Source organism: Lepisosteus platostomus, chromosome 10 (assembly GCF_059453375.1).
Source record: "Lepisosteus platostomus isolate fLepPlt1 chromosome 10, fLepPlt1.hap1, whole genome shotgun sequence".
NCBI lineage: Eukaryota > Metazoa > Chordata > Actinopteri > Semionotiformes > Lepisosteidae > Lepisosteus > Lepisosteus platostomus.
This window is the reverse complement of record NC_142620.1, coordinates 54,863,592-54,882,512: the sequence shown is the minus strand read 5'-3', so window position 1 is coordinate 54,882,512 and position 18,921 is coordinate 54,863,592. Positions and strand designations below refer to the sequence as shown.

At 43.0% G+C, this 18,921-nt stretch overlaps 2 protein-coding genes across 2 annotated transcripts in view; both read right to left on the bottom strand.

Moving 5' to 3' along the window:
- Positions 1 to 2,154, bottom strand: part of drp2 (dystrophin related protein 2) — a 61,198-nt gene extending 59,044 nt beyond the window's left edge. Inside the window, exon 1 of the mRNA XM_088597437.1 lies at positions 1,215 to 2,154. The gene's annotated coding sequence lies outside the window, so the exon portion shown is untranslated. The remainder of the gene's footprint in view (positions 1 to 1,214) is intronic.
- Positions 2,155 to 4,346: 2,192 nt separating this feature from the next.
- cenpi (centromere protein I) lies at positions 4,347 to 17,472 on the bottom strand. Its single transcript, XM_088597439.1, has 20 exons — positions 16,731 to 17,472; positions 14,937 to 15,074; positions 14,531 to 14,649; positions 13,824 to 13,931; positions 13,091 to 13,139; positions 12,914 to 12,960; positions 12,353 to 12,442; positions 12,128 to 12,259; positions 11,464 to 11,613; positions 10,577 to 10,697; positions 10,391 to 10,482; positions 10,107 to 10,224; positions 9,479 to 9,543; positions 8,989 to 9,098; positions 8,491 to 8,626; positions 7,950 to 8,074; positions 7,663 to 7,711; positions 7,278 to 7,496; positions 6,702 to 6,743; positions 4,347 to 6,279 (listed from the first exon to the last, which is right to left on the bottom strand). Exons 1-20 carry the CDS (start codon positions 16,867 to 16,869, stop codon positions 6,151 to 6,153), a joined length of 2,178 nt encoding a protein of 725 aa, XP_088453565.1. The 5' UTR covers positions 16,870 to 17,472; the 3' UTR covers positions 4,347 to 6,150.
- Between the last annotated feature and the right edge of the window lie 1,449 nt (positions 17,473 to 18,921).

Genomic DNA, 18,921 nt, shown 5'->3' with positions numbered 1-18,921 from the left:
TAGCTGACCACACCACACTGACCACTGACCACACCACTCTGGTCCTACACCTGGGCAATAACATACCTTCTTGTGCTTTTATATAGCTGACCACACCACACTGACCACTGACCACACCACTCTGGTCCTACACCTGGGCAATAACATACCTTCTTGTGCTTTTATATAGCTGACCCCACCACACTGACCACTGACCACACCACTCTGGTCCTACACCTGGGCAATAACATACCTTCTTGTGCTTTTATATATCTGACCACACCACACTGACCACTGACCACTGACCACACCACTCTGGTCCTACACCTGGGCAATAACATACCTTAACATAACAGCTGGCTCACAGCTGACCACATTCCTCCTCTGGCTCCGCCAAGGAGCAGAGGAGAGGGCTGTTCAGCACGCGGCAGTCAGCTCCCCGGACTGCTACACGGGTCGTCACTTGCGACTCTTAATTCAGTTTGTCTGTTTAATGTCACACTTCTGTCAAATCATGTCCCTTAATCACAAACGCCGATTTTCCTTCCTACCCTTTGTATGAAGAGCCGACTTTCAGAGTCCGGACTCCACTGTCAGGCACAGCCCTGCCACACCTTCGCACCTGGTGGTGTGGCGTTCGCGTTCAATACTGCCCAACTGAAGCGAGCTCATGAAGGTCAGCTCACAGGGAACAGATACGGTCCTGCCGTAAGGTGACACTTGAACGGGATCGCGGAACCCCTAGCTGACACGACCTTGTTTTTGATGTATTTTAAACAGAATCAAATAGACGAAATAAAAATGCCTTAATTACTGATGTTCCTCGCTGGCACCCCAGACCCGAAATCTCTGTCACAATTCCCTATCTCGGAATTTACTGTCACAAATCGGCACTGAAGCAAAAGCAGTGCAATCCACCCATTTCCGTTGCAGTCGGTACTCGCACATTTGTAACATAATGAAGACTCCGGTGGCTTTAGTTAATCCGAGACAGCCCAAGCAAACGAAGGGTTGGTGAAATATGCTCGGACAGTGAGATAAATGAAACTGAAACATCAAGGTCCCGCAAATGAGGGTGGCTTAAATGAGCGGTCCACAAAACAGGGATACACCTAAAATTGTCTCTTTTTCTTTCTTTCAATGTCTCGATGGGTGTTGAATTAAACGTACGAGCTTGAAAATGAAGCTCTTTTTCTTTTTTTCCTAGCACCTGTGCAGCGTGAGAACGGTCTTACCTTTTCCTGTGCGGGAGTAGGGACCGAGGTGCCTCGCTGATCCCCGCACAGCGCCCGGCTCGCCTGGCCGGGGAGAAATCCCTGGGATTCGGCAGGAGGAGGACAGGAAGGGCGGACAGGCTGGGCTCGGGAGATGTGAAGCGCAGCTCCCCGGTCAGTGAGCGCTGCCAGGAGAGCAGCATCTCGCCAGCACTGACGTTGACATCAGAGAGCTGCTTAAGGTGGCTCACGTCGCTGTCGTGGAGCAAAACGTTTTTTTGCCTGGGTGCGGATGTATGTATCCGTCCCTATGCACCCAGAACTGCTCCAGGAATAGTGCGGAAAACGCGTTCTCTTAATGTAAAAATTAAAAAAAAATTCGATTTATTTCAATTCTAAGCGAATTGTTCTCTGCCGAAGGAAATGCTTAACAAAGGAAGAAACGAAGAGCAGGGAAAGTGCTCTCTCACCGGGATGCGCACACAGTCCCGGTATTAAAAGCGGTTTTCGCTAGCAGTTGTAATTGTTCATCGTGCTGCAAGTGCATTTGGGATGATAAAGCGTGAATTTATATTGCCCTAATAACATAAACCTAATTGCCTCGTGAATGCCGCCCCGAGGCAACTGTTTGTAATTAACTTGCTGGAGCTTCCGAAGGCGCGCGGCCTTATTAAAATGCACAAAGTCGGCTGTTAAAATTATTAATAATCTCACACACTCTCGATGAACAACCGCTTGGAATGGGCTCCCCAGAAAGCAGGGTGAGGGGGGGGGACACCCATCTCTGGAAGATGATGCTGTCACTGTAACGTCTTCCCGAATCTGATGAAAAAGGGGAGTAATTTTAACTTCCCCGGAGGGTATTAATAACGATGATGATGATGGTGGTGGTGGTTTGTTGACGAAGACATGGGCGTGAATTTGCAAAGAGTGACGTCGTTGCTCAAAATTAATGTATCTCGGTTTCACACCCGCCTCTACTGCATATGTACCCACAAATGAAATGTATTTTTACGGTAAAAAACAAATGCCAAATGCTGTCCCCAGGTGCGTGCGCGGGGCTGTGTGACGCATCAACCCCTTTGCGTAGCGGGTGCGTGTCGGGGGAACACAGACACGTCGCCTTCTGTGCGTAACTGCAGACGGACAAATGCATGAACAGACAGGAGACGAAGAGGCACTTCTGTAAGGAGTCCGTAGTCCGCACTTGCGTACCTTTATAGTCTCCGTAAGGGAAGAGGTGACGGAAATAACTAATTCGGAACTCGGCAGAGCTGTGTGACATTAGAGGACGATTTAGTCCTCACGGGAGTCCCAGTTTGTCCGTCTTCCAGCGGCTCCTCCTCATGTTCTCACTGAGTATGACCTGAGGAACCTGGAATGACTCGAGCCAAGAACGGCAACCCCTGTGATGTTTCATTATTAATCTTCAGCCCCTACAGCGACAAAAAAAAATAATCCAATTGTATTTCCGCTACCTCCTGTCATCTCAACGTAAATTATCGCCATTAAACCTGTCGCACGGCGATAAACCATTTCCCCCCATAAGTCTTGAGGGTTTTCAAGCTAAACACTATTTACTGGAATGTGAAGAGGTACTGCAGGACAAACTCTTCTTTTAAAAAAAGAGCAATAAAATACTAGGTGGCAGGGAGCAGACAAAGCTGAATCTGACCGCTGCTCTTCAGGCGAGACAACGCAGCGCCGGGTGAAAACTAGCCCAGGATCTCCCCCGGGCATTGGTCTTGGACTTCTCTGGCACACCTGGCGAGGACACGTGTCATTCCGCGCTCCGATTCACCATTTCCTTCAGCTCAGGTTTTTTTTTTTAATTCTCGTTTCTGCGCACAAACTGTACAATTAAGTACCATGACCCATGGGAAGACAGGCCTGGGATATTGTCTTCCTTCGTGTGAGCAATATGCTGGTAGGCAGTAAAAACAAAAAGGCATTTTTTTTCTCCTGCCAATGCAGAAGCAAATCGAGGTTGCAGATATAAAATGACAGCGATATGCTACATTGATTACACAACAGAAACAGTACCTGGGCAAGTTAGAAAACTGTCGGTTTCAGGGTAGGAAATGACATATTATTCAGTAGCCAGCACACTGCCAGGTAGCTAAAGATCAGATCCAGGAATGCAGTTATCTGTCCAGATGGAGCTTTGATTTAGAGGCATATATTGTGTTTCAGGCAGCTCGGCTGGCATATTTCACAGATCGAGACTTCTTACACTGATCACACTGATTAAATGTTATGAGGAACTGTACAGTATATTCGATTTTCATCGTGTCTGAATTGCTACGTTTTAATATATTTACTTAAAAACAGAATAGGGAACAGCTGCTTTATCACAGAATAATGCCAAGATTCGGATGACAACCCCTTTCAAGAATATTTGAGTGGTTTGTGCATCAGAAAATCAGATCAAATGCCCTTACAATAAACCTGCTGCAGACAAGTAAATATTTTTTTCATACAGGACATTTCAAACATGTGCATCATTCATTCAAGGTTGCTTACCTTAGACTTGTTAGTTTGGACAGAATAACAGATTCAGCTGAACTCTACACCTGCACAATGGTGTAGCTAAGCAATTAAATTGATTTGAAAACTACACTAGCTCTGGACAACAAAAGACATTGGGCAGCAAATTGAAAGAACTTTCCAAATGTGTAATTCAAACAGGCTACAAGTTCTATTTCCTGATTTAGGAACTTTAATGATATTGCATACACTAGTAACTGAAGTTAAGGTGCTACCCATCAGCCACAGAAACACTCCATTAAAAACAGGTGGTTGTTCAGGAACATTCCTTAACTGAATTCTGAGAGATGAAAATCCAGGTCTCCGGTTTAGAACTACAAATTGCACTTTAACAGGCAAAATTTGCGATGTCTTCATTACAAAATTAAAATAAAATTCTTCACAAAACAAAGGATGATGGAATATACACCATGCAATTAGAAAAATATCTGTCCTGAAATCAGATAAAGCAGTCAGACAGCTTTTAAGGTTCTTATTTTAACAATTTAAACTAATGTAGCTCACTTCAGCTTTTGCCTATATTGTATAGGTGTGGCAATTTGTTTAAACATCTTTTTTTAATAGGGTTCAACTCAAAAACAAGATAAAACTTAAATAGCATACTGCTCAAGGGGCAAAAATAAAGTTTTTTTAATTAAAAAGGTGCCAAGGATGAACAAATAAAACAGACTTTACAGACAGAAAACAGTTTTACACTTAGATTTTACAATTAGCTTTAAGAACAAGGGTATTTAGCTATATACAAAGCACAAGAAAAAACTACAGAGAAGGTTGATGCTCCCTGGGAGAACAAATAAACCATAAAAACAAGTGTTGACTTCCTAATTGTAAGCACTGTATTACTAGCTATAAGACAGACTTGTGACGAGACCTAAACCAGAGAACACACACAGCATTTACTCCCTTGTGACAGAAGTAAACAACTCAAGATCTGCTAATTTTTCTAACCCTTATTTACAAAACGCCCAAAATTTAATTTTGGTCAAAGGTTTAACATTTATGCAGAAAACCTGTTATAAATGGGGAAAAAATGTTTTAAGCAAATGTGACACTGGAGTTGTCCAAAGCAGCTATTTACAGTTCAGAAGTTTGTGGTTGTGAACTCTGTTTATGATGTGTGTATTATATTGGGAGTTTGGGACAAGTAGACAATTCTTGTTAGAGGCAGTGTTAAAAGTAAGCATCAGAGTAAAGCCGATGGCATAGGATATTAACACTAATAAGGAACTGGAGTGGTAATTATAAATAAACAATGCTCAGTAGACTTAAGGGCAATGAATATGTTGCCCTTTGAACAATAGTAAGGACACTAATAACAAGCACAATTGTTTAACAGGTCTATAGAATAGAAAAGTAACACTGAAGAGGAAGGCGTCTGGCATGGTGGTTTAACCCCAGATTGCCAGCACTGCAGGCAAGCTAATTATTCAATAACCAAAACACCAAGACCAACTGGAAACGTGTTAGACAGCTAACAGGTGCATGCAAGCTTGCCTAAAACACCACCAGAGCTGCACATTCAACTGAATTTCTCTCTCACCTTGCACAACAAATGTTGTGCATAATTTACTCCTTAGAATAATTAGAGGCAAATATACAATGCAGGCTAAAGCCCAGGACTTTACAATTTACCGGCTTCAGGGCATATATAATGAAAACTTATTGGCATACATTATCTTCGTCACCAACAGATTCAGAACTTGGCCTTGATTTTTTATTACTAAAAAAAATACAAAGAGTCCAGAGAAATAAAAAATAATCTCTACAATGACGCACGTCATTTTAAAATGGAGAAGTCTACACACACTAAGCCAGGAGTAAGAGCAGACATGACTATCGATTTCTTTGGCTAACATTTCACAGAAATAGCCCCAGTTAGCAAACAAAATACCTTTAAAGAAACCAAAGCCCAAGTTCAATGTCGAAATGAACCCTACATTTTAAAAGTATTTAATTCAGCTAGCTCATTAGTGAAGCTACTGTTAGCTGGGTATATTTGCAAAAGGTATTGCACAATTACTTTAAGCGCCAGAGTTTGAAAGTGAGCTCTTCATTTGGTAGCTGTCACATCCATGAGCTGGTAAAGGCTGCTGTGGATTCACAGCCACTGCAGTGTCAGAAGAATACCCAATTCCAGATTTTGAAGACACAGTGAGTCAGAGTCTGCCATCTCTGCAGCCACGCTGTTCAATATTTTACAAGCTGGCATGTATTGTAATCCCACATGTGGCTCGCTTCCTTGGTCCTCGAGAAAATGTACAAAATTAATTCCAACGGAGACCAGAAGAATGCAACAGAACCACCTGAAAGCCTCCAAAGACGAAAGTTTAGGAACTCCAATCAGCAGGGCGTTTGAGTGATAAAGGCTCCCAGTCCTCCACAGCCCAGGCAGAGCAGCAGAATCCCCGGATCACTTAGCCCGGCTGGAGTTCAGGCCTGCAGGCCCAGACAAACGCCTGATGCTACTCTCTATAAACTCTCTGAGCCCATCGAAGCCCTGGGTGAAGAGATACTCCAAGTACCAATCCCAGTGTCTTCCCTGTAGATCCAAGAGCAATACAGTCAGGCAGAGGTTATCAACAGACAGGAAAGCATCTGGAGTGTGCACCTCCGATTCCACAATGCATAGATGATTAGATGCACAAATGGTCAAATGGAGACTCATATCGAAACATGATACATAACACTTGATTTGCTAATAATGCCAAAGCACCACTAATGTGTTGCATGATTTGAAGGTCCTGTCATGTTTAATACATAATGTGAATATTAACAATCCTCACGACTGCAAACATTTTCCTTATCTTAAATAGGACCCTCCTTTGAAACAAGTTGCTATTCTGTATGTTGATAAGGAGGGCCACGAAAAGTCAAGTTTAAAGCGATCACGTACTTGCTGAGAACATTTAATAATCAATACCTTTTAATTTAAAAAAATGTTATCGCGAAAGTCCTACATACCTTAATGGCACTAAGGTTCAGCTGCTTACTTTCCGGCCAACACTGAAATTAAAAAAAGATTTTTTATTTATTTATAAGAAGCTAAATACAAAATACTATGCTTGGACTAAAAGAGATTTATAAGACTGGCATTTGGAAAACTTGGAGCACCATTTAATGCCCATAAATTACAAAAAGCAATTAAGTCAAAGGATTAATACTACACATCCATCCTTATTTTGATGGAACTGCAATGTCTCATGTTTAGAAGACCCTTGCGTCTGGAATTTCACTTGGCACGTTGAAGCTACTGCACCCCTGCATACTGAGGAGTGCAGAGCAGCAGCAGGCATCCACACCTGTGCCACCACAGCCAACACACGAATGCCAGGAACAGGGCCCAGAGGCGTGCCAGGAAAAGGGGTTAGTCTTTACACAAGCAGAAAACCGCAAAACCCCTTTCATTAAAACAACTCGCACCCTAACTCAAGCCTTCTTATTTTTAACCCAATGCACATGGTAAGAGTACCTTCACAGCTGCAGACTGAAAGCCAGAGCGATCGCACCCCCCCCGCATGAACACGAGCGCATCGTCACCTTGTGAAAGAAGTCGATGGCATAGCCGGTCAGCGCCGGATGGTGGACGATGTTGAAGGTGGACCTGTACTCGGCCACGCCGGCCTGAGCCAGCAAGTCCGGGTTTATCTCAATCTCCATCCCTGCCATGAAGGCCTTGGAGCTCCACAGGCACCACACCATCGCCACTACATACTGGTTGTACTTTCTGTACGTCTTGCTGTTGACGAGAAAGGTCTTCTGGGAAAACCAACAAAGATTCTCTTATTTCAAGACTGTTTATGAAAGGTGTTTATAGGCACATGTGTATCATTGACTACGAGAAACAAAATTCTAAAGCCGTTGAGGAAAACAAAGACAGTAAAATAAAAGATCATTTAACAATACAATCAGATTTGAAGAATACCTTTCCCTGCTTTTCCGGATCCTTTGCAGAAAGCAGATTTACTCTGTATCTGTAAAACAAACAATTGTGAACAAATGATACCTCTTCATCTTCTCTAAAATAACCCCAAAAGTTGCACAAGTGCTTATTATTAAAACGTGTTTCTATTCAAATGTTAACCATCTTTCGCCATAGACCTTAAGAATGTAACAAAAAATCATTGACCTTAAAATAAAATGACTAAACTGAGCCAAAGCAAAGACTGAGTCTCAACACAATTCCCCAGTAACCCCACAGCATAGTCTCACCTGAACATGATGTGGCAGAGCTGGTTGACACTTACAGGGTCCTTGCTGAGAAGGGCAGGATAGAAGACGCCAGCAGGAGGCATGATTGCCAGAGGGAAGTCATACTTCACATACATGTCACACACCTGTGCCCACAAGAGTCAGGGAGAAACAGTGAACAGACACAGCAAAGGACATTTGTCTCGGCAGAGACTCAAGCAGTGAAAACTTTCTAATACCACAGAAGGGTAAAAAAAGCCAATACCTGAAAAAATAATGTAGCAACGGTAGAAAACTTTACATCTCCATGGCATTTATTTAAAATCAGTATACAATGTGCTCGCAAGCCACGAGATCTGCATTCTTGGAGAGCAAGTAGTACCCGAAAGTCCAGATATGGCAGGTCAGAGACATAGTATTAGGGTTATGGTGGTAAAATGAGTTAAAAGCAGGCAAAATCCAAAAAGGATGAGTAAAAAAACAAAATCAGCAGGCATAAGAAAGTTGAAATCAAAATGCCACTTAGAAAACCACAATTCTTTGGCACAGTGAATGCATTTACCGTCTCATAGAAGTTGAGTACGAAATGCAGAAGCAGGGTGTTGTATCCTTCCATGTGCAGTGCTATGGTGGAGATGCGACCGACAAACTCAACCAGTTCCACCACCGAGCTCATTATTCCAGAAAGGCTCATATTCCTGTAACACACAGCATTGTTCGAACAGCACTGAACAACATTTTTTGCCTGTTCAGCAGTTAAGCAATATTTAGGTGTATCTTATTTTCAGATAAAAGATGAATTTACAAACTATGGCATCTGTAATGAGCTGAAGCAGGTTTCCGTGAGAGGGGTATTGGAAGTTCAAGGTTAAACCGGGCACATTTACTTTTGTTCTCACTCTACATTCTGCCTTGTTTCTCACGAGCCATACAACAAAGCACCAACTAGACAGGACAGAACTGGGCGCCAAGACCATTGATTGTTTAGATGCTTAAAAATGAGGATTGTTTTCTCGCAAGGGAGAGAGAAGCAGTAAAGGGCGGTAAAACAGGGCCTTACGTTGGGGAGTGACCAGAGATACTCATGTCGAACTGATCCTCTGATGCGAAGACTGCATGCCAGGTCAGCCACTTCACCAGCATGCTGTTCAAGCACTCAATAACGCTGCACTGTGCGAGAAAGAAAAAGTCAATTAAAAAGGGGAAAATCCCTTCACAGTGGCTTAGGCACTGTCAGCCTAGTGGTTGAAGTACTTAATGGTTTCATTTAATCAATTAAAATGTAGCTGGAAACATTTTGTTGAGGAGTGTGTATGAATTTAAAGCAGCCTGCATTCTACATGCATTAAGAGAGCTGCCGAAAATACTAGGCCACATGAGAACCATGGCTGTCAATTAAATTCATGAAAAACAATCCTATTTCTTTTATGGGTTTTCAAAATAGTAGGCCAGTAGGCATTTTAAATAAGTGCTTATTTCAGAAGAAAACCTAGGTTACAACAGTCACAGAAGTCTTTAGCTATTAAATGAAACATGACAAAAACAAATACCTTAAAATACAGAGAGCAGCTGAAGAAAAGCTGAATTAAAGGCTCAAAAAGTAGCTGCTTCACATCTGTAAAACAAGATAATAATAAGGATGCATAATTAATAAAGCAATGAGCTAGAGAGCTCCAGGTCCTTTCTAACAACTTAGAATTTTGTTTTATTTAAAGCATCTCCCGGCTCGAGAGACATTAACTGTGATAATTTATAGAAGATGATGGAAAAGAGGGCAGAAATTTTTTCTTTTTATTGTAAGCACAAATGCAGTTCAGTGTACAACTGTAACAAAGGTATTTCTCTACTCATATAAACTTACAAATCACTTGACCTTCCTAACAAAATCATCCATGCAAATCAAAGTCAAAATAGGATAAACAGGATATAAATCACTGAATCAACACTAATTTCCATGCTAAAGAATGCTGACTGTCGAAACGTGTTCATGCTTACAATTAAAAGGAAATAAAATTGAGTGCTGGTCTTTTCACTAGTTCTTGTCATTTGTGGATCAAGCATAATTTGAATGACTGAGTAGAACACATTCATAAACAAACTCTACCAGAAAACCACACCAAAACCCATATAATCAGCATAATCATCTACATCTTTACAGCAATAACAGACAGGACTGACCTGAACATGGAATCACAGGGATGTAGCTCAGCAAGCTGAGGATCTGGGACCGGAAAAGGGAACCATCCCAAACACGCAAGAATTTCAAGGTGAAGACCTCAGTACTCAAGAAACCCTCCTGAAACCAAACGTGTATGACTCATTGTAAAAGACGTGTAATAACCAATGCTGTCTTGCATCATATTTTACACTTGTCACATGAAGGCTGGCGTGCATCCATGTGTCCATGTGTAAACAAAGGATGATTTTCTTTTGTCGTTAAAGGGACGTGACCTGTATCTCACCTGAAGAAACTGCTGTGCTGTGATGAGCGAACTGAAGAATTCAATAGCCTCCGAGTTATTCTCATAGGAAGTATCCTTACAAAACAGAAATTCTTCAAAACAATAAAAAAAGAGGTCAGTATAAAACAGAAAAAAAATTACAAATGACAGCAGCAGTAATTCCATAGTCAAGGGAAATAATCTCACCTTCGTGAAGTGCATGGCCCAGCCAGTAATCCAGCCTTAGAAACACAGAGTCATCCGTTATACAGTTAATATAATGGAGAACCAATGGAGAGTTCAGTACTGAGCCCATCTGTGCTGGAAGCTAAAAAAAATGAAAATCTAATTACACATCAAAGGAAATGAATGAACAATATGCGGTATGGCTATACTTTCGTTAAAGACTTGTTATTTTCAACCAACTTTAACTGCTTTAGATGCAACAGATTCAGAATATAACTCTACACTACATTAGGTCATTGTTAAATTCACTTCTTTTGATGATGTTTTAAAAAAGAATATGGTACTTTGGTGTATTTTTAAGGATTCCTTGTTTCCCCAACATTGATTACACAACACTGTCTTGTGTGCTTAATGCATGTTATCAGCCTCTACTATAGCCAGAGCCCCACCTTGTGGTAAAGAAAGCTATGCCAGTAAATTAACAAGCTGCTTGAAACACTGATCCGCACTACCCATTAACACCCTCAATACAAACTCCTAGACAGAAACCAACTGTAAAGTGGTAATTAGGCGTCATTTTAATGGGACACGATAACAGTAACTCAGTCTTGAAAGCTCCTGTCAAGAATCCTCTAAGAGGACTATTCCAGGACCAGCTCTAAAACAAGGATTAGTAAACATTTGGAAATGAAGAGCGTTACAATACAGGGGTTGTGAAAAAATAGAGAATGCAAAAAAAAAATAGACCATGAAGGATAACGTATAACGTATAATGATAATCACAACCCCCAGACTCTAAAGATAGGCCAAGAATATACCCGCGTTGGTATAATAAGAGGCGCCCGAGTTCGTCGTGCTCTGGCAGCTCTGGAGAAGGTAATAAAATCAGAGGCTCAGGGCAGCGGTACCTCCAGGAGGTGGATGTTCTGCAGCAGCTGTGGGAAAGTGCGGAGCTGCTCCAGTGGGAATACCCTGCTGCCCAGCACGCCGTCCTCTCTCGCGCCGGGCGGAGGCGCACAGCTGCCGAGCGGGGGCACGGAGAGGTGGCAGTTCCGCTTCTGCACAGAGGAGGAGCAGGTTTGCAAAGCATTGGAGACGCCATCCAACATTCATTTAACACCCATCGACAGGGTTCGCTTTCTCTTTCACCATAAAAGAGCAGCTGAACGTGAAAGCTGCTGCCTTCACAGCCTAGAAGAACCTGCAAGATTCTTTCAACTGAACTGCGGCAGCACATCCAACCGCAGACCCAGACTGCAAGAGTTCGATCTGATTTACATCCATGAATAAGGTGTTCTAGACAACGAAAAGAAATATAGGGCCAGCTGGCAAGAATGTGGCAGAGTCAATCCAACCACTGCAAGACTATTGTGTTTGTTTTTTTTTAGAGATTTCGCGATACTCAAGAAAATGATGATGATCGTTTTGAGCAACGAAGTCTCGTCAATTTAATTAATTATTTAATACCTAAAACTGGATAAAAAGCCAGTAATATGTCAGCCCTCAAGGACCACACGTGGGCAGCCCTATCACTGAGGCTGACTGGAGCAGCAGAGAGAAACGCATCCATACCCTTTTCCTAGAGGCTGACTGTGGTCTCACACTGACAGCTGCTTGCAGCTCCATGACTATTTCTGCTTTGTTCCTTTTCTGCACTGCACTCAGTGCATTCTTCCATGTGGAGTCATAGTTCTTAAAGCCATTCTGGACAGTGGGGAAAAAAAAGTACCATATATTAACATTCATCCAAATATTTCATTAAGTAATTTTTTTTATAAATGCAGGTGCTGCACATACCTTAATTCTTGCTGGAATCGTCAGAGAGACCATTTCTGGACAGAAAACTTTGTACAAAGAAAGCAAAACCATCAGGAATGGCTGCTCGCCCTACAGAGAAAATTGAAAAATTGTGAATAGGAAAAATAAAATTCACAGTCTGAAATCTCTCAAAGAGCTACTTTTTTCATTTCTCCTCACTTATCCAGGAAGACATCAGCATCTGACAACACAAGTCTAACATCCACAAGAAGACCGCAGCTGTGTTCATCATGGGAGACAGAAACCATCTGAACATATCACACTAGATATATTTAGAACATGATGGTTCTCAAATCTACCTTGTTCCTTATCTTGCAGAACTGCAAGAAAACATCTTGAACATGGTCCACAAACTATGCTTTAAGCAACTTAAGACTGGTTTCACACATTCGTTTAGCCCTAAATCCAGACCATTTTAGATAAATAAACATGACAGAATCCATGATTAATGCCAATCAGAATATGTGAAACCAGCTTTTTGTGTCATAATTACAAAGCAGGTGCATTAAAACATAGAAAATCATTTGCTTAAATACTTACCATTTTAGACTGAAGGTTCATCAGTTTTCTGAGTCTGTAGGGTTTAACTGGAAAACAAAAGATTCACGTTTTATCAAAACATGATCAGAAACGCTCACATATTTAGCTAAACTGTACTCTATTGTACAGGAGGAGCAGAGAGAGTCAAAGGACAAGGAAAGCATGCCGAGTTCTTACCGCTCTCCCTTCTGGTCAGCAGGTAGAGCAAATGGCAGATGTAAGGACACTGGGAAGAGAGTAATCAAATTAAACCATGGGAACAGAAGAGAGCCAGCTGGTCATTAATAATCATCACAAATTGGCACTGAAAAAATTAACACCAGAAAAAGTTGAGAATTGCCAGGAAATTACTGAGAACTATGTTGTTCCCAAGCACAGTACTCCTAACCCTGTCCTCAAGATTCCCATCTCTTTTTTTCATTTTTACCCAAGCTCTGTTACTTGAAGTCTATATGGAACTAACCATTTGCATCACCCTCATGCCTACAAACATGTCCGGACACGTCAGCAGTTCTCAGTGTCGCCTAAAAGCATCAAATCTCAAGCACATGCAGCAAAGGACACCCTCACTATAGGCAACACAACAGCATTTTTGTTTACGAACCACTCCGCTAAACCTTCTTAATCCATGTGCAAACAAGATGATGAAAAGGTTACTTATCAGTTTAGAGAAAAATCTCAGGCAATGTCACCGCTATATTTAAGTAACTTAAAATGTGCCAACTTGCTAGGAGTTGAAAATGAAAAAAGTAGGCAGTTTTCCAGCTTATTTAAAGACTAAATAAAGCCCAAAGACACTCAGAAAGTGGAGAACTATCTCAGGGAGCCCTGCCTTACGGTTAAGGAGATGACAAACACTGAATACAGTACATCTCTCACAGCCACTATCGCAGATGTGACATTTACTCACCAGGTTTTCATCCGAAAGGAAGCAGAAAAAAAACCCATAGAGACTATGCAGCCGCTCCTTCGACTCAATAAGGTCAAACATGGTGATAAACCAGCGAATGAACATGATCTACAGCAAGAACAGGACGAACAGAACATTAATTTAAAGTGAACATCATCAGAATATCTTGCAGAACCAAGTAAATTCCAGGGTAAGAGTTGGGAAGCTACATCTGTATTTGGGAGGGAGTAAAAAGTAATTACTAGAGGTCAATCCCACTCTGACAATTATAACAAAAGTACACCCAGCCTTGCTCAGGTGTGTGAAAGAGCAACAAGGCAGTAATGAAAAAGACAGGAAGACAATGGCTGGAGGTTAAGGTAAAGAGGAACAATGAGATGAAACAGTCAAACTCATCTCATGTTGCCCTTTAATCTATTCCTTTATTAAGCCACGTAATACAACTCAGAATACACTCGTGTACGACGCTCCCCTGGAAAGCCCTCATCAATCAAGCCCCTGTGCAGAGAACTGGGATCTGAACCCTCGACCCCTTCTTTTGTTTGGCCTCAGCTTCTACAGATATACCTGTACATTACAACTTAATTACACGGGAAACAGGTTTATGGGTGAATCACATAGACAAGACATCCTGCAACATTTTATAAGGACTTGAAGAAATCAATCAATCAATATTTCACACGCAGCGCCTGCCAAACGCCGTCTACCTGCATGTTCGGCGGCATCTTGCCCACGCAGAACCAGGACACTCCTTTAACCACTGCGCTCTCTGGAATGACTGAGGCTGGAATTAAACACTTCAGCACACGGATGCCACATTTGCTGCCTAGAATAACAAAAATGCACGGCACACATCACTATATAACTGAGCATTCATAGTATCTTCACTGAATAGAGGAGAAGGGAACAAATACAAAAAAACACACAGGCAGCAGGCCAGAAGGATAAAGGTAAAGAACTGGGGGGGTTTCCTTATGAGCTGTTGTTACATTAAATGTTCTTGTGCTTGAAATGATCTCCAGTACAGCGACATGTTTCATTAAAATTAATGTCATAGCCAAAAGAAAAGGGAAGTTGCTTTCACTGGTGCGCACACAAGAAACTCAGTCATACCCATTCGGAGGCCGAGGGCAAAGTCCAGCAGTATTTCGATGCCCTCTGGGGAAAGCCCACGACTGAAGGCCACGCGCTCGACTGCTTCAAAGTGCTTTTCCAGCACGTCATTCCCCTTCCAGGGGGTGCCAGCTTCAACTGAAACGAAAAACTCCTTTAATAAGCATGTTTATTCAGACGAACGAGAGAAGCGGAAAGGGAGAATGCCCTTCTCCCCTTATTCCTCCTGCTATCCGTTAAGCCCCAGAGCAGGCCAGGGGTCAGAGCGCGCTCCAGCCCCCCTGATCTGGAGGCTCAGGGTGCAGGATGGACCCCACAGCACCCCTCCCCTCGAGACGGGACACCAGGTCATCGCAGGCCCACGGAGAGGAAAAGGACAACTGAGAGCTGCCAAGCCAAACAAGGCAGCATGTCCATGGGAGGCGGGAGGAAACCGAAGCACCTGCTGGAAATCCAAGTGAAGAGAGAGGTGCTGTGGGGCACAGTCGAACCCGGGACCCTGGAACTGCGGGGGGACAGCACTAACTGCCCCTCCACCGAGCGCCACCCATCATTATCTGTGCCAATTACACAGCAAAAAAAAAATCAGGGAGCACACCTGTAACTGAATGCTGTTCTCAAAAAAAGCTGGGGAACAGCAGTACAGTCGGTATTGTCAGAGCAAGCCAAGAGTCTGGGCTAAGGTTTGATGTAGATCAGAAAGTACAAGAGTCCCTGCAGAACAGGACTGCTTGCACCTGCATACTGTTTCCTGCTTGTTAAACAGTTCTTCATCCGTATCCACGCAAAACATTTGAGAATCAACCTTCTTGGTGACTATTTCATCACCAGAAGCCTTCTGGAAATCTAAACCACCCCGCTTGCTCTGGCGCTGCCCACTGTCCTTTGCGCTCCTTTGAAGAATTCTGTTAAGCTAAAACTTTCCCTTTCTAAATCAACGCTGCCTTTCGATCCTTCTCCAATCCGTGGGTACGGCTTCCATTCTTAGCAATTTGAAATATCCTAACTAGACATCTATAAATGACATCGGAATCCAGTGATTCCGAAGTAGTAAGCTAACCAGGTCCCCATAGAACTGGAACCACTATTCCTGGTCCTGAGGGACCAGTGTGTCTACAGGGGCTCGGTTCTGTTATGTCTGTTATTTTCTTCCCCTCTCTGCCAGTCTAATGTCAGATTCCAGCAGCGCCTGGGACATGGTACTTTCTCCAACTTCGACTTGTCCGCCTTTGACACTCTCTTCCCCCAGGGTAACTGGGGCATCTCTCCACTCAACCGTTCAGGACACTTTCCTAGATATGGACTGATTTAACAACGGGATTATTTTATTTTAAGATTCCAATCATGTTTAGTACATTCGTCCTTCATCTGTTGACTCCGACATCAGTTCATCTCATTACAGGTGTGACAATCAAGACCTGCAACAGGAACGTGTTCAATTCAAATTCAGAGATCACCCGGCATGAAAACACAACACGAGAACCCAGTAGTCTCAGTGACCGCAGCTGGCCACTACTTAATTCACCTAAACCTGATCAACACCCGCGTGTTTAAGGTCTTTACAAAGGTATTTAAGGGCGTCTCATAAGTCCTGTTGGACTGTGGTGTAAGGACAGGTTTAGCCACCTCTGGATTAATTCAAAGGCAAAACCTCTCCTAACGGGGATCGGCTTTTTGAAGGCTTTTGACAAAAGACCGCTTTAAGAATTATTGCAATATAAAAAAACCTGACGCATGAAGATGCGCCTGAATACCCGTGTCCCCTAGAAGGACTGTCGGGAGCCGCCCTCTCACCCTGGCAGAAGTAGAGCAGAGCCAGCTGTAGCGGGTCCTCCGCCTCCCGCCTACGGGCGCCGGCCGCCGGCCTCAGGCTCCTGTCGCTGCGACCCGAAGACGACGAGTCGCCCGTAGAAGCGAAACTTGAATTCGCCATCGCCGGGCCCGGGCAGGTCCGCGCACAGCAAGCCGAACTGCGGAGGGGAGAGGTTTACATCTCCCGCTGTCGAGGACGGGCCGCCCGATATCCAGACCGAAGAAGCGGCGCAGGCTCGGGTGCTCCCACGTCTGCGGGATCTTCCGACAGCCGGACGAGATGACGACAAAAAGCACAGGGAGACGGGGTTTCCTTCGGCTCTCCCGGTTCTCCGCGCCTCCTGGTTCTAATTCACTGCGAGGATCATGCCCGAAGGCCACGGATCACAACTCGCGAAACGCCGACCAATGTTTTGTCCAGCGTTTCCCCGCAAAAAAGAGAAAAACAAAACGACACGTCCATGGGCACTCAAGAAAGGCGTTCAGTGAAACAAATATAACGGCGTGGGTCTCGCAAAGAATTTCGTTTTACAACGGAGCCCCGTTTTCCGTCTAATTGTATTGGAAACTATAGCCAAACAATCCGAGCCACCCAATTCAAACAGCGCGCGACCGTTTGCGCATGCGTATTCGCAGCTAAGTGGACACACCCGGAAACGCACACCGGAACTGGTGGTGACCATAGATGTACCGCAAAGAGCATCTAGATTTCCCTTCCTAGCGGCAATAGGCTAGTTGTGCGGCCATATTGGCAAGGGCAGCGAAGAACAACTCGATACTAGTCACAAACTCCTGTCTCAAAGACGACGGATCACTTACAGAAGATGAACATAAGATTTGCATCCACCTTACGTTCAATATCTTGTCCTTTGTGTATCTTTATTTAACGAATGATTTCACTTCATTGTGGGGGAAATAAAAACAATTAAATGCAGGCTGGTATTGCCGTTTTGAAATCTTTCACCAACGTTTGATATATCGCTGCTTTGGTTACTGGATTATTGTTGTAGCCTCATTTAATCTTCAATTCACTTTGCAGAACATGTGAGGATTTAATCCGATTCCGAAAGTAATTATTTAAAATAAATACGAATCAAAGGCTCGTCCTCCATTACACTTTAATACTTTAATTGCGCCTATGAATATCCCTTGCATAATGTTGTTATTGTGACGCGCACAACTAAAATCCAGTGTTTTTTGTGTTCAGTACCATTAACATTTGTCTGAACCGAACGCTGTTTTAGTTTGCTGCCAGCAGGTGGCGCGAGCGAATCTGCTGTTCACCCAAGCGCGCGAGCGCATGTTCAAAAGTGAATATAATGACAAATATAATGAATATAATGACACATGTCGCACTGTAGTGAAGTACAGCAGCTTTACTGGTCAATCTTTGCAAATTTACATATTTACAGAAACCAAAAGAAATGTGTGTGTATATATTATCTTAAAACAAAAGCATACTTTTAATAAACATTATTTACTACACTCTTGTGTAATTTTGGTTGTGTAACATTGTATTATGTTTTAAGTGCTTGGCAAAACGTAACTGAGTAGCTGTGGGTTGTAAAGTAGTAACTTTGGGTAGCATGGAAAACACATCAGCTGACTACATGTACAAAGAGAAGTAAACATGCAAGAGTTTGTCCTTTTAATGGCTCTTGATACTTATTGAAGCGTGCTTTGTAGGTCTGGGTGGTCATATAGCACGTTATTGTAAACTTCTATTTTCGTGCATAGTATTAGTGAAGCTGGCTGCCTCAAGCAGTAGCTTTAGTACAAGTACTTTGAATCATGAAGCAAGAAAGGAGTGACTGTTTATTATTTGGCAAATGTTTGTGGAACTTTATTTTTCACACAAAAATCCAGTCATTCCTTCATTACCAGAAAACCACTCATCAAGCAAGGGAATCCCACCCAAAAACCTGAGGACACAAGTCCGGATTACTCCCAGAATGGAATACCGGTCACAGGGCACACACCTCCATCGAGGGACATGTTAACAATACCACTGGAACCAAGGGACCTGGAGAAAAAGCACACAGACACAGAAACCTGCAAACTCCACACAGAAGGATCCCCAGGCCAGGGTCCAAAATGGTACCCAAACACACTAACTGGTACGGCACCAGCACTCAGAACACCTGGAATGATGGTGGTTTTGAAGGAGGTCACA

Excerpts from the sequence above, each read along its gene's own strand:
- cenpi (XM_088597439.1), bottom strand. The coding sequence starts at position 16,869 with ATGGCGAATTCAAGTTTCGCTTCTACGGGCGACTCGTCGTCTTCGGGT. Across the intron at positions 10,698-11,463 it reads AGAACATCCACCTCCTGGAG|CTTCCAGCACAGATGGGCTC; the intron begins GTACCGCTGCCC and ends CATTTTTTTTAG. Across the intron at positions 7,712-7,949 it reads CTCTGCCACATCATGTTCAG|ATACAGAGTAAATCTGCTTT; the intron begins GTGAGACTATGC and ends TTTGTTTTACAG.